Source organism: Salvelinus namaycush, chromosome 8 (assembly GCF_016432855.1).
Source record: "Salvelinus namaycush isolate Seneca chromosome 8, SaNama_1.0, whole genome shotgun sequence".
NCBI lineage: Eukaryota > Metazoa > Chordata > Actinopteri > Salmoniformes > Salmonidae > Salvelinus > Salvelinus namaycush.
The window spans coordinates 66,367,830-66,384,396 of NC_052314.1; the positions used below are offsets into that span (position 1 = coordinate 66,367,830).

Consider the following 16,567-nt stretch of genomic DNA (forward strand, 5'->3'; position numbering starts at 1 on the left):
CCTAGCTCCACTCTATACCCACCATGTCGACTCTCTCCTGGTCAACGACTAGTTTCCCTAGCTCCACTCTATACCCACCATGTCGACTCTCTCCTGGTCAACGACTAGTTTCCCTAGCTCCACTCTATACCCACCATGTCGACTCTCTCCTGGTCAACGACTAGTTTCCCTAGCTCCACTCTATACCCACCATGTTGACTCTCTCCTGGTCAACGACTAGTTTCCCTACCTCCACTCTATATCCACCATGTTGACTCTCTCCTGGTCAACGACTAGTTTCCCTAGCTCCACTCTATATCCACCATGTTGACTCTCTCCTGGTCCACGGCTAGTTTCCCTAGCTCCACTCTATACCCACCATGTTGACTCTCTCCTGGTCAACGACTAGTTTCCCTAGCTCCACTCTATACCCACCATGTTGACTCTCTCCTGGTCAACGACTAGTTTCCCTAGCTCCACTCTATACCCACCATGTTGACTCTCTCCTGGTCAACGACTAGTTTCCCTAGCTCCACTCTATACCCACCATGTTGACTCTCTCCTGGTCCACGTATAGTTTCCCTAGCTCCACTCTATACCCACCATGTTGACTCTCTCCTGGTCAACGACTAGTTTCCCTAGCTCCACTCTATACCCACCATGTTGACTCTCTCCTGGTCCACGTATAGTTTCCCTAGCTCCACTCTATACCCACCATGTCGACTCTCTCCTGGTCAACGACTAGTTTCCCTAGCTCCACTCTATACCCACCATGTCGACTCTCTCCTGGTCAACGACTAGTTTCCCTAGCTCCACTCTATACCCACCATGTTGACTCTCTCCTGGTCAACGACTAGTTTCCCTAGCTCCACTCTATACCCACCATGTCGACTCTCTCCTGGTCAACGACTAGTTTCCCTAGCTCCACTCTATACCCACCATGTTGACTCTATCCTGGTCAACGACTAGTTTCCCTAGCTCCACTCTATACCCACCATGTCGACTCTCTCCTGGTCAACGACTAGTTTCCCTAGCTCCACTCTATACCCACCATGTTGACTCTCTCCTGGTCAATGACTAGTTTCCCTAGCTCCACTCTATACCCACCATGTTGACTCTCTCCTGGTCCACGTATAGTTTCCCTAGCTCCACTCTATACCCACCATGTCGACTCTCTCCTGGTCAACGACTAGTTTCCCTAGCTCCACTCTATACCCACCATGTTGACTCTCTCCTGGTCAACGACTAGTTTCCCTAGCTCCACTCTATATCCACCATGTTGACTCTCTCCTGGTCAACGACTAGTTTCCCTAGCTCCACTCTATACCCACCATGTTGACTCTCTCCTGGTCCACGTATAGTTTCCCTAGCTCCACTCTATACCCACCATGTTGACTCTCTCCTGGTCAACGACTAGTTTCCCTAGCTCCACTCTATACCCACCATGTTGACTCTCTCCTGGTCAACGACTAGTTTCCTAGCTCCACTCTATACCCACCTTGTCGGCGCTCTCCTGGTCAACGACTAGTTTCCCTAGCTCCACTCTATACCCACCATGTCGACTCTCTCCTGGTCAACGTATAGTTTCCCTAGCTCCACTCTATACCCACCATGTCGACTCTCTCCTGGTCAACGACTAGTTTCCCTAGCTCCACTCTATACCCACCATGTTGACTCTCTCCTGGTCAACGACTAGTTTCCCTAGCTCCACTCTATACCCACCATGTTGACTCTCTCCTGGTCAACGACTAGTTTCCCTAGCTCCACTCTATACCCACCATGTTGACTCTCTCCTGGTCAACGACTAGTTTCCTAGCTCCACTCTATACCCACCTTGTCGGCGCTCTCCTGGTCAACGACTAGTTTCCCTAGCTCCACTCTATACCCACCATGTTGACTCTCTCCTGGTCCACGTATAGTTTCCCTAGCTCCACTCTATACCCACCATGTCGACTCTCTCCTGGTCAACGACTAGTTTCCCTAGCTCCACTCTATACCCACCATGTTGACTCTCTCCTGGTCAACGACTAGTTTCCCTAGCTCCACTCTATACCCACCATGTTGACTCTCTCCTGGTCAACGACTAGTTTCCCTAGCTCCACTCTATACCCACCATGTAGTCTCTCTCCTGGTCAACGACTAGTTTCCCAAACTCTACTCTATACCCACCTTGTCGGCGCTCTCCTGGTCAACGACTAGTTTCCCTAGCTCCACTCTATACCCACCTTGTCGGCGCTCTCCTGGTCCACAGCTAGTTTTCCCATGAGGGCGTTGACGTCTATAGACTTTTGTTTGAGGACAGGCTCCAGAGCTGACAGGTCTATCTTCATCTTATCCACCAACACGTTGGTCTCCAACAGCTTAGTCAGACCATTCTTTACCCTGTCACGAGCCTGCACACACAGGAATACACACACACGCACACAGACGCACACAGGCACACAGACACATACAGGCACACACAGGAACACACACACACAGGGATACACACACGGTCATGCAAACACACACACACACACACACACACACAGACACAAACACACACAGGCACACAGAAGCAATTACATTTCTTGGATTGAATGGAGTATAGAATTGACGCCCATTCAGAGAAATAGCCACATTTCAAAGAAACCACAGTGTGCTAAACTGGAGTATTGATAACGTTAAATAATACATATTATGGATGTCTCACAGCCGCTGTGTTTACTATTGCTAAACAGTATTATAGATCTGTCTCTTACAGCCACTAGTTGCTGTCTCTTCTCTCCCAACATGGCCAGGTAGAGGTTAATAATAGTTATTGATTATGAAACAGTATTAATCAGTAGTATTACTGATCTCTTACAGCCACTAGTTGCTGTCTCTTCTCTCCCAACATGGCCAGGTAGAGGTTAATAATAGTTATTGATTATGAAACAGTATTAATCAGTAGTATTACTGATCTCTTACAGCCACTAGTTGCTGTCTCTTCTCTCCCAGCATGGCCAGGTAGAGGTTAATCAGTTCCAGGTAAGAGGTGGGGGTAGTGTAGTAGCGTCGTCTCAGCTCCGAGTAGAACCTCTCGGCCATGTCTGTCACACTGACGTGGATCTCCACACACATCTCACTGAAACGATCCTTCATCTCCTCACTGCCAAACTCCACGTTCTGGAAGAAGGTCTGGGACACGGAGAGGAGGGCCTCACGGGGCCACTACAGGGGGAAAAGAGGAGGGGATGGTTAGATTGTAGGAGAGAGTGGGTGAAAAAGGAGGAAATTAAGAAAGTCAAAGAGAGAGCGTGGTAGAGGGAGAAAGAGAGAGAGAGAGAGAGAGAGACATTACTTCCAGACATAAAGAGAGAGAGACATGGGATCCTGAGTTCTTCTGCAAAAAAAAATATTAGATGAATGTAGATGGGGGTTTTTCTCGCAAGGACTTATACAGGATACTACCCTCTACATCAAAACCTCAACATTCCAGACCTAAAACCTGGATTGTGGACTAAATTAACTGAATGGATTCTTACTACCAAGGACTATCAAGAAAAAAACTTCTAACACTTCACTCACACTGAGTGATGTTCAGTCTCAACCTACTTCTGACGCCAAAAAGTAAAATACAATCATCTCCAGATATTTTTGTTAAATGAAGCTTATTAAATAAGGCTACTTAAATAAGGCTACTAAGCTACCAAGACCTGTCTGCAACTTCAATTACTACTGACGTGTGGAATGAGACGTGTGAAAACTCTTGAGCCTAACAATGGCAGGAGAGTATCACAGCCTGCCCCACCCAAATGCAGAGGCCTTTGAAGCCCCCTGTGCAGATGTCATCCCAGTACAGTACCCATTGGATATTAAAAATAACACTGCACGGAATATGTACAAAAATAAGCTTCTCAAGGACAATCCAGAGACACTATTTGCTGACTGCTACAAAGAAGGGAATGTGAGCAACTTCATTTTCCACACACTCCTGGCATGGCACAGTGCTATATTAACCAGACCATCCCCTGGCATGACACAGTGCTATATTAACCAGACCATCCCCTGGCATGACACAGTGCTATATTAACACAGACCATCTCCTGGCATGGCACAGTGCTATATTAACACAGACCATCCCCTGGCATGGCACAGTGCTATATTAACACAGACCATCTCCTGGCATGGCACAGTGCTATATTAACCAGACCATCCCCTGGCATGACACAGTGCTATATTAACACAGACCATCTCCTGGCATGGCACAGTGCTATATTAACACAGACCATCCCCTGGCATGACACAGTGCTATATTAACACAGACCATCTCCTGGCATGGCACAGTGCTATATTAACCAGACCATCCCCTGGCATGACACAGTGCTATATTAACACAGACCATCTCCTGGCATGGCACAGTGCTATATTAACACAGACCATCCCCTGGCATGACACAGTGCTATATTAACCAGACCATCCCCTGGCATGGCACAATGCTATATTAACACAGACCATCCCCTGGCATGGCACAGTGCTATATTAACCAGACCATCCCCTGGTATGGCACAGTGCTATATTAACACAGACCATCCCCTGGCATGGCACAGTGCTATATTAACACAGACCATCCCCTGGCATGACACAGTGCTATATTAACACAGACCATCTCCTGGCATGGCACAGTGCTATATTAACACAGACCATCCCCTGGCATGGCACAGTGCTATATTAACACAGAACATCTCCTGGCATGGCACAGTGCTATATTAACACAGACCATCCCCTGGCATGGCACAGTGCTATATTAACACAGACCATCCCCTGGCATGACACAGTGCTATATTAACACAGACCATCCCCTTGGCATGGCACAGTGCTATATTAACACAGACCATCCCCTGGCATGGCACAGTGCTATATTAACACAGACCATCCCCTGGCATGACACAGTGCTATTTTAACACAGACCACCCCCTGGCATGGCACAGTGCTATATTAACACAGACCATCCCCTGGCATGGCACAGTGCTATATTAACACAGACCATCCACTGGCATGGCACAGTGCTATATTAACACAGACCATCCCCTGGCATGGCACAGTGCTATATTAACACAGACCATCCCCTGGCATGGCACAGTGCTATATTAACACAGACCATCCCCTGGCATGGCACTGTGCTATATTAACACAGACCATCCCATGGCATGGCACAGTGCTATATTAACACAGACCATCCCCTGGCATGGCACTGTGCTATATTAACACAGACCATCCCCTGGCATGGCACAGTGCTATATTAACACAGACCATCCCCTGGCATGGCACTGTGCTATATTAACACAGACCATCCCCTGGCATGGCACTGTGCTATATTAACACAGACCATCCCCTGGCATGGCACAGTGCTAAATTAACACAGACCATCCCCTGGCATGGCACAGTGCTATATTAACACAGACCATCCCCTGGCATGGCACAGTGCTATATTAACACAGACCATCCCCTGGCATGGCACAGTGCTATATTAACCAGACCATCTCCTGGCATGGCACAGTGCTATATTAACACAGACCATCTCCTGGCATGGCACAGTGCTATATTAACACAGACCATCTCCTGGCATGGCACAGTGCTATATTAACACAGACCATCCCCTGGCATGGCACAGTGCTATATTAACCAGACCATCCCCTGGCATGGCACAGTGCTATATTAACCAGACCATCCCCTGGCATGGCACAGTGCTATATTAACCAGACCATCTCCTGGCATGACACAGTGCTGTATTAACACAGACCATCTCCTGGCATGACACAGTGCTATATTAACACAGACCATCTCCTGGCATGACACAGTGCTATATTAACCAGACCATCTCCTGGCATGGCACAGTGCTATATTAACCAGACCATCTCCTGGCATGACACAGTGCTATATTAACACAGACCATCCCCTGGCATGGCACAGTGCTATATTAACACAGACCATCCCCTGGCATGACACAGTGCTATATTAACACAGACCATCCCCTGGCATGGCACAGTGCTATATTAACCAGACCATCTCCTGGCATGGCACAGTGCTATATTAACACAGACCATCCCCTGGCATGGCACAGTGCTATATTAACATAGACCATCCCCTGGCATGGCACAGTGCTATATTAACACAGGCCATCCCCTGGCATGGCACAGTGCTATATTAACACAGACCATCCCCTGGCAAGGCACAGTGCTATATTAACACAGACCATCCCCTGGCATGGCACAATGCTATATTAACACAGACCATCTCCTGGCATGACACAGTGCTATATTAACCAGACCATCCCCTGGCACAGTGCTATATTAACACAGACCATCTCCTGGCATGACACAGTGCTGTATTAACACAGACCATCCCCTGGCATGGCACAGTGCTATATTAACCAGACCATCTCCTGGCATGGCACAGTGCTATATTAACCAGACCATCCCCTGGCACAGTGCTATATTAACACAGACCATCTCCTGGCATGACACAGTGCTGTATTAACACAGACCATCCGCTGGCATGGCACAGTGCTATATTAACCAGACCATCTCCTGGCATGACACAGTGCTGTATTAACACAGACCATCCCCTGGCATGGCACAGTGCTATATTAACACATACCATCTCCTGGCATGGCACAGTGCTATATTAACACAGACCATCCCCTGGCATGGCACAGTGCTATATTAACCAGACCATCCCCTGGCATGGCGCTATATTAACCAGACCATCCCCTGGCATGGCACAGTGCTATATTAACACAGACCATCCCCTGGCATGGCACTGTGCTATATTAACCAGACCATCTCCTGGCATGGCACAGTGCTATATTAACACAGACCATCCCCTGGCATGGCACTGTGCTATATTAACCAGACCATCTCCTGGCATGGCACAGTGCTATATTAACCAGACCATCTCCTGGCATGACACAGTGCTGTATTAACACAGACCATCCCCTGGCATGGCACAGTGCTATATTAACACATACCATCTCCTGGCATGGCACAGTGCTATATTAACACAGACCATCCCCTGGCATGGCACAGTGCTATATTAACCAGACCATCCCCTGGCATGGCGCTATATTAACCAGACCATCCCCTGGCATGGCACAGTGCTATATTAACACAGACCATCCCCTGGCATGGCACTGTGCTATATTAACCAGACCATCTCCTGGCATGGCACAGTGCTATATTAACACAGACCATCCCCTGGCATGGCACTGTGCTATATTAACCAGACCATCTCCTGGCATGGCACAGTGCTATATTAACACAGACCATCTCCTGGCATGGCACAGTGCTATATTAACACAGACCATCCCCTGGCATGACACAGTGCTATATTAACCAGACCATCCCCTGGCATGACACAGTGCTATATTAACACAGACCATCTCCTGGCATGGCACAGTGCTATATTAACCAGACCATCTCCTGGCATGGCACAGTGCTATATTAACACAGACCATCCCCTGGCATGGCACAGTGCTATATTAACACAGACCATCCCCTGGCATGGCACAGTGCTATATTAACCAGACCATCTCCTGGCATGGCACAGTGCTATATTAACCAGACCATCCCCTGGCATGGCACAGTGCTATATTAACCAGACCATCCCCTGGCATGGCACAGTGCTATATTAACCAGACCATCTCCTGGCATGGCACAGTAATATATTAACCAGACCATCCCCTGGCATGGCACAGTGCTATATTAACCAGACCATCCCCTGGCATGGCACAGTGCTATATTAACACAGACCATCTCCTGGCATGGCACAGTGCTATATTAACCAGACCATCCCCTGGCATGGCACAGTGCTATATTAACACAGGCCATCCCCTGGCATGGCACAGTGCTATATTAACACAGACCATCCCCTGGCATGGCACAGTGCTATATTAACCAGACCATCCCCTGGCATGGCACAATGCTATATTAACACAGACCATCCCCTGGCATGGCACAATGCTATATTAACACAGACCATCCCCTGGCATGACACAGTGCTATATTAACACAGACCATCCCCTGGCATGGCACAGTGCTATATTAACCAGACCATCCCCTGGCATGGCACAGTGCTATATTAACACAGACCATCCCCTGGCATGGCACAGTGCTATATTAACACAGACCATCCCCTGGCATGGCACAGTGCTATATTAACACAGACCATCCCCTGGCATGGCACAGTGCTATATTAACACAAACCATCTCCTGGCATGGCAAAGTGCTATATTAACACAGACCATCTCCTGGCATGGCACAGTGCTATATTAACACAGACCATCCCCTGTCATGGCACAGTGCTATATTAACACAGACCATCCCCTGGCATGGCACAGTGCTATATTAACACAGACCATCCCCTGGCATGGCACAGTGCTATATTAACACAGACCATCCCCTGGCATGGCACAGTGCTATATTAACACAAACCATCTCCTGGCATGGCACAGTGCTATATTGACACAGACCATCCCCTGGCATGGCACAGTGCTATATTAACACAGACCATCCCCTGGCATGGCACAGTGCTATATTAACACAGACCATCCCCTGGCATGGCACAGTGCTATATTAACACAGACCATCCCCTGGCATGGCACAGTGCTATATTAACACAGACCATCCCCTGGCATGGCACAGTGCTATATTGACACAGACCATCCCCTGGCATGGCACAGTGCTATATTAACACAGACCATCCCCTGGCATGGCACAGTGCCATATTAACACAGACCATCCCCTGGCATGGCACAGTGCTATATTAACACAGACCATCCCCTGGCATGGCACAGTGCTATATTAACATAGACCATCCCCTGGCATGGCACAGTGCTATATTAACACAGGCCATCCCCTGGCATGGCACAGTGCTATATTAACACAGACCATCCCCTGGCAAGGCACAGTGCTATATTAACACAGACCATCCCCTGGCATGGCACAATGCTATATTAACACAGACCATCTCCTGGCATGACACAGTGCTATATTAACCAGACCATCCCCTGGCACAGTGCTATATTAACACAGACCATCTCCTGGCATGACACAGTGCTGTATTAACACAGACCATCCCCTGGCATGGCACAGTGCTATATTAACCAGACCATCTCCTGGCATGGCACAGTGCTATATTAACCAGACCATCCCCTGGCACAGTGCTATATTAACACAGACCATCTCCTGGCATGACACAGTGCTGTATTAACACAGACCATCCCCTGGCATGGCACAGTGCTATATTAACCAGACCATCTCCTGGCATGACACAGTGCTGTATTAACACAGACCATCCCCTGGCATGGCACAGTGCTATATTAACACATACCATCTCCTGGCATGGCACAGTGCTATATTAACACAGACCATCCCCTGGCATGGCACAGTGCTATATTAACCAGACCATCCCCTGGCATGGCGCTATATTAACCAGACCATCCCCTGGCATGGCACAGTGCTATATTAACACAGACCATCCCCTGGCATGGCACTGTGCTATATTAACCAGACCATCTCCTGGCATGGCACAGTGCTATATTAACACAGACCATCCCCTGGCATGGCACTGTGCTATATTAACCAGACCATCTCCTGGCATGGCACAGTGCTATATTAACAGAGACCATCTCCTGGCATGGCACAGTGCTATATTAACACAGACCATCCCCTGGCATGACACAGTGCTATATTAACCAGACCATCCCCTGGCATGACACAGTGCTATATTAACACAGACCATCTCCTGGCATGGCACAGTGCTATATTAACCAGACCATCTCCTGGCATGGCACAGTGCTATATTAACACAGACCATCCCCTGGCATGGCACAGTGCTATATTAACACAGACCATCCCCTGGCATGGCACAGTGCTATATTAACCAGACCATCTCCTGGCATGGCACAGTGCTATATTAACCAGACCATCCCCTGGCATGGCACAGTGCTATATTAACCAGACCATCCCCTGGCATGGCACAGTGCTATATTAACCAGACCATCTCCTGGCATGGCACAGTAATATATTAACCAGACCATCCCCTGGCATGGCACAGTGCTATATTAACCAGACCATCCCCTGGCATGGCACAGTGCTATATTAACACAGACCATCTCCTGGCATGGCACAGTGCTATATTAACCAGACCATCCCCTGGCATGGCACAGTGCTATATTAACACAGGCCATCCCCTGGCATGGCACAGTGCTATATTAACACAGACCATCCCCTGGCATGGCACAGTGTTATATTAACCAGACCATCCCCTGGTATGGCACAATGCTATATTAACACAGACCATCCCCTGGCATGGCACAATGCTATATTAACACAGACCATCCCCTGGCATGACACAGTGCTATATTAACACAGACCATCCCCTGGCATGGCACAGTGCTATATTAACCAGACCATCCCCTGGCATGGCACAGTGCTATATTAACACAGACCATCCCCTGGCATGGCACAGTGCTATATTAACACAGACCATCCCCTGGCATGGCACAGTACTATATTAACACAGACCATCCCCTGTCATGGCACAGTGCTATATTAACACAGACCATCCCCTGGCATGGCACAGTGCTATATTAACACAGACCATCCCCTGGCATGGCACAGTGCTATATTGACACAGACCATCCCCTGGCATGGCACAGTGCTATATTGACACAGACCATCCCCTGGCATGGCACAGTGCTATATTAACACAGACCATCCCCTGGCATGGCACAGTGCCATATTAACACAGACCATCCCCTGGCATGGCACAGTGCTATATTAACACAGACCATCCCCTGGCATGGCACAGTGCTATATTAACATAGACCATCCCCTGGCATGGCACAGTGCTATATTAACACAGGCCATCCCCTGGCATGGCACAGTGCTATATTAACACAGACCATCCCCTGGCAAGGCACAGTGCTATATTAACACAGACCATCCCCTGGCATGGCACAATGCTATATTAACACAGACCATCTCCTGGCATGGCACAGTGCTATATTAACACAGACCATCCCCTGGCATGGCACAGTGCTATATTAACACAGACCATCCCCTGACATGGCACAGTGCTATATTAACACAGACCATCCCCTGGCATGGCACAGTGCTATATTAACACAGACCATCTCCTGGCATGGCACAGTGCTATATTAACCAGACCATCCCCTGGCATGGCACAGTGCTATATTAACACAGACCATCCCCTGGCATGGCACAGTGCTATATTAACACAGGCCATCCCCTGGTATGGCACAGTGCTATATTAACACAGACCATCCCCTGGCATGGCACAGTGCTATATTAACACAGACCATCCCCTGGCATGGCACAGTGCTATATTAACACAGACCATCCCCTGGCATGGCACAGTGCTATATTAACACAAACCATCTCCTGGCATGGCACAGTGCTATATTGACACAGACCATCCCCTGGCATGGCACAGTGCTATATTAACACAGACCATCCCCTGGCATGGCACAGTGCTATATTAACACAGACCATCCCCTGGCATGGCACAGTGCTATATTAACACAGACCATCCCCTGGCATGGCACAGTGCTATATTAACACAGACCATCCCCTGGCATGGCACAGTGCTATATTAACACAGACCATCCCCTGGCATGGCACAGTGCTATATTGACACAGACCATCCCCTGGCATGGCACAGTGCTATATTAACACAGACCATCCCCTGGCATGGCACAGTGCCATATTAACACAGACCATCCCCTGGCATGGCACAGTGCTATATTAACACAGACCATCCCCTGGCATGGCACAGTGCTATATTAACATAGACCATCCCCTGGCATGGCACAGTGCTATATTAACACAGGCCATCCCCTGGCATGGCACAGTGCTATATTAACACAGACCATCCCCTGGCAAGGCACAGTGCTATATTAACACAGACCATCCCCTGGCATGACACAATGCTATATTAACACAGACCATCTCCTGGCATGGCACAGTGCTATATTAACACAGACCATCCCCTGGCATGGCACAGTGCCATATTAACACAGACCATCCCCTGACATGGCACAGTGCTATATTAACACAGACCATCCCCTGGCATGGCACAGTGCTATATTAACACAGACCATCTCCTGGCATGGCACAGTGCTATATTAACACAGACCATCCCCTGGCATGGCACAGTGCTATATTAACACAGACCATCCCCTGGCATGGCACAGTGCTATATTAACACAGACCATCCCCTGGCATGGCACAGTGCTATATTAACACAGGCCATCCCCTGGTATGGCACAGTGCTATATTAACACAGACCATCTCCTGGCATGGCACAGTGCTATATTAACACAGACCATCCACTGGCATGGCACAGTGCTATATTAACACAGACCATCCCCTGGCATGGCACAGTGCTATATTAACACAGACCATCCCCTGGCAAGGCACAGTGTTATATTAACACAGACCATCCCCTGGCATGGCGCAGTGCTATATTAACACAGACCATCCCCTGGCATGGCACAGTGCTATATTAACACAGGCCATCCCCTGGCATGGCACAGTGCTATATTAACACAGACCATCCCCTGGCATGACACAGTGCTATATTAACACAGACCATCCCCTGGCATGGCACAGTGCTATATTAACACAGACCATCCCCTGGCATGGCACAGTGCTATATTAACACAGGCCATCCCCTGGCATGGCACAGTGCTATATTAACACAGGCCATCCCCTGGCATGGCACAGTGCTATATTAACACAGACCATCCCCTGGCAAGGCACAGTGTTATATTAACACAGACCATCCCCTGGCATGGCACAATGCTATATTAACACAGACCAATTCCTGGCATGGCACAATGCTATATTAACACAGACCATCCCCTGGCATGGCACAGTGCTATATTAACACAGACCATCCCCTGGCATGGCACATTGCAATATTAACACAGACCATCCCCTGGCATGGCACAGTGCTATATTAACACAGACCATCCCCTGGCATGGCACAGTGCTATATTAACACAGACCATCCCCTGGCATGGCACAGTGCTATATTAACACAGACCATCTCCTGGCATGGCACAGTGCTATATTAACCAGACCATCTCCTGGCATGGCACAGTGCTATATTAACACAGACCATCCCCTGGCATGGCACAGTGCTATATTAACACAGACCATCTCCTGGCATGGCACAGTGCTATATTAACACAGACCATCCCCTGGCATGGCACAGTGCTATATTAACACAGACCATCTCCTGGCATGGCACAGTGCTATATTAACACAGACCATCCCCTGGCATGGCACAGTGCTATATTAACACAGACCATCCCCTGGCATGGCACAGTGCTATATTAACCAGACCATCCCCTGGCATGACACAGTGCTATATTAACACAGACCATCCCCTGGCATGGCACAGTGCTATATTAACACAGACCATCCCCTGGCATGGCACAGTGCTATATTAACACAGACCATCCCCTGGCATGGCACTGTGCTATATTAACACAGACCATCCTCTGGCATGGCACTGTGCTATATTAACACAGACCATCCCCTGGCATGGCACAGTGCTATATTAACACAGACCATCCCCTGGCATGGCACAGTGCTATATTAACACAGACCATCCCCTGGCATGGCACAGTACTATATTAACACAGACCATCCCCTGGCATGGCACAGTGCTATATTAACACAGACCATCCCCTGGCATGGCACAGTGCTATATTAACACAAGCCATCCCCTGGCATGGCCCAGTGCTATATTAACACAGACCATCCCCTGGCATGGCACAGTGCTATATTAACACAGACCATCCCCTGGCATGGCACAGTGCTATATTAACACAGACCATCCCCTGGAATGGCACAGTGCTATAAGAGCACACTACCCCTATGTCAAGAGAGAGGGTATTGGTCCAGGGTGGAAACTCAGAAGACTAGACACTGAGGACATTGAAACAGCCTCAGTCAACGTGTACTAGTCTGGGACAGTAACCGTGCAGGGCATCCTCATGCAGTTCCAGCAGGACTTTTACAGGACCAAAGAGACGACTCCCCATCCTGAGACAGTCTGATCACACCTCTTCCAACTGTCTGCAGGCGAGGATAGTCACCCCCCCCGGCACTGAAAACACCCAGGTCCCACAACTGCACCGCTCCTCCATCATTGAGAGGGATAAATTCACAGAGCTGGAGAGAGACATGGTGGAGCTCAGAGAGCTAGTCCACACAATCAAGACAGAACAAACCCACAAAACAGACCAGCACAACAACACCCCCCCAACAAGACCCAGAGGGCTGAAGGTGGAGATGGACGGCTGTCAGAGAGAACTGGCTGCACTCCGGACTGAGATGAGAGAACTTAGGGAGGAAGGAGCAGAACACATGGAACAGCTAACAGCAGTGAAGGAGGAGGGAGAGGAACACATGGAACAGCTAACAGCAGTGAAGGAGGAGAGAGAGGAACACATGGAACAGCTAACAGCAGTGAAGGAGGAGAGAGGAACACATGGAACAGCTAACAGCAGTGAAGGAGGAGAGAGGAACACATGGTACAGCTAACAGCAGTGAAGGATGAGAGAGAGGAACACATGGAACAGCTAACAGCAGTGAAGGAGGAAGGAGCAGAACACATGGTACAGCTAACAGCAGTGAAGGAGGAGGGAGAGGAACACATGGTACAGCTAACAGCAGTGAAGGATGAGAGAGAGGAACACATGGAACAGCTAACAGCAGTGAAGGAGGAGAGAGGAACACATGGTACAGCTAACAGCAGTGAAGGAGGAGGGAGAGGAACACATGGAACAGCTAATAGCAGTGAAGGAGGAGAGAGAGGAACACATGGAACAGCTAACAGCAGTGAAGGAGGAGAGAGGAACACATGGTACAGCTAACAGCAGTGAAGGAGGAGAGAGAGGAACACATGGAACAGCTAACAGCTGTGAAGGAGGAGAGAGAGGCACACATGGAACAGCTAACAGCAGTGAAGGAGGAGAGAGAGGAACACATGGTACAGCTAACAGCAGTGAAGGATGAGAGAGAGGAACACATGGTACGGCTAACAGCAGTGAAGGAGGAGAGAGAGGAACACATGGAACAGCTAACAGCAGTGAAGGAGGAGAGAGAGGAACACATGGAACAGCTAACAGCAGTGAAGGAGGAGAGAGAGGAACACATGGAACAGCTAACAGCTGTGAAGGAGGAGAGAGAGGAACACATGGTACAGCTAACAGCGGTGAAGGAGGAGAGAGGAATACATGGTACAGCTAACAGCAGTGAAGGAAGAGAGAGGAACACATGGTACAGCTAACAGCAGTGAAGGAGGAGAGAAAGGAACACATAGAACAGCTAACAGCAGTGAAGGAGGAGAGAGGAACACATGGTACAGCTAACAGCAGTGAAGGATGAGAGAGAGGAACACATGGAACAGCTAACAGCAGTGAATGAGGAGAGAGGAACACATGGAACAGCTAACAGCAGTGAAGGAGGAGAGAGAGGCACACATGGAACAGCTAACAGCAGTGAAGGAGGAGAGAGAGGAACACATGGTACAGCTAACAACAGTGAAGGATGAGAGAGAGGAACACATGGAACAGCTAACAGCAGTGAAGGAGGAGAGAGGAACACATGGAACAGCTAACAGCAGTGAAGGAGGAAGGAGCAGAACACATGGTACAGCTAACAGCAGTGAAGGAGGAGAGAGGAACACATGGTACAGCTAACAGCAGTGAAGGAGGAGAGAGAGGAACACATGGAACAGCTAACAGCAGTGAAGGAGGAGAGAGAGGAACACATGGTACAGCTAACAGCAGTGAAGGAGGAGAGAGAGGAACACATGGTACAGCTAACAGTATTGAAGGAGGAGAGAGAGGAACACATGGAACAGCTAACAGCAGTGAAGGAGGAGAGAGAGGAACACATGGCACAGCTAACAGCAGTGAAGGAGGAGAGAGAGGAACACATGGAACAGCTAACAGCAGTGAAGGAGGAGAGAGAGGAACACATGGCACAGCTAACAACAGTGAAGGAGGAGAGAGAGGAACACATGGTACAGCTAACAGCAGTGAAGGAGGAGAGAGGAACACATGGTACAGCTAACAGCAGTGAAGGAGGAGGGAGAGGAACACATGGCACAGCTAACAGTAGTGAAGGAGAAGAGAGAGGAACACATGGAACAGCTAACAGCAGTGAAGGAGGAGAGAGAGGAACACATGGAACAGCTAACAGCAGTGAAGGAGGAAGGAGAGGAACATATGGTACAGCTAACAGCAGTGAAGGAGAAGAGAGAGGAACACATGGAACAGCTAACAGCAGTGAAGGAGAAGAGAGAGGAACACATGGAACAGCTAACAGCAGTGAAGGAGAAGAGAGAGGAACACATGGAACAGCTAACAGCAGTGAAGGAGGAGAGAGAGGAACACATGGAACAGCTAACAGCAGTGAAGGAGGAGAGAGGAACACATGGAACAGCTAACAGCAGTGAAGGAGAAGAGAGAGGAACACATGGAACAGCTAACAGCAGTGAACGAGGAGGTGAGAAAGCTGAGGTG

At 49.0% G+C, this 16,567-nt stretch overlaps 1 protein-coding gene across 1 annotated transcript in view; it reads right to left on the reverse strand.

The window, feature by feature from the left end:
• The window catches only part of dnah6 (dynein, axonemal, heavy chain 6), a 168,135-nt gene that overhangs the window by 53,303 nt on the left and 98,265 nt on the right, over positions 1-16,567 (reverse strand). Inside the window, exons 42-43 of the mRNA XM_038999073.1 lie at positions 2,929-3,171; positions 2,205-2,372 (exon numbers count right to left, since the gene is read on the reverse strand). Coding sequence (XP_038855001.1) covers positions 2,205-2,372; positions 2,929-3,171 — 411 coding nt within the window. The remainder of the gene's footprint in view (positions 1-2,204; positions 2,373-2,928; positions 3,172-16,567) is intronic.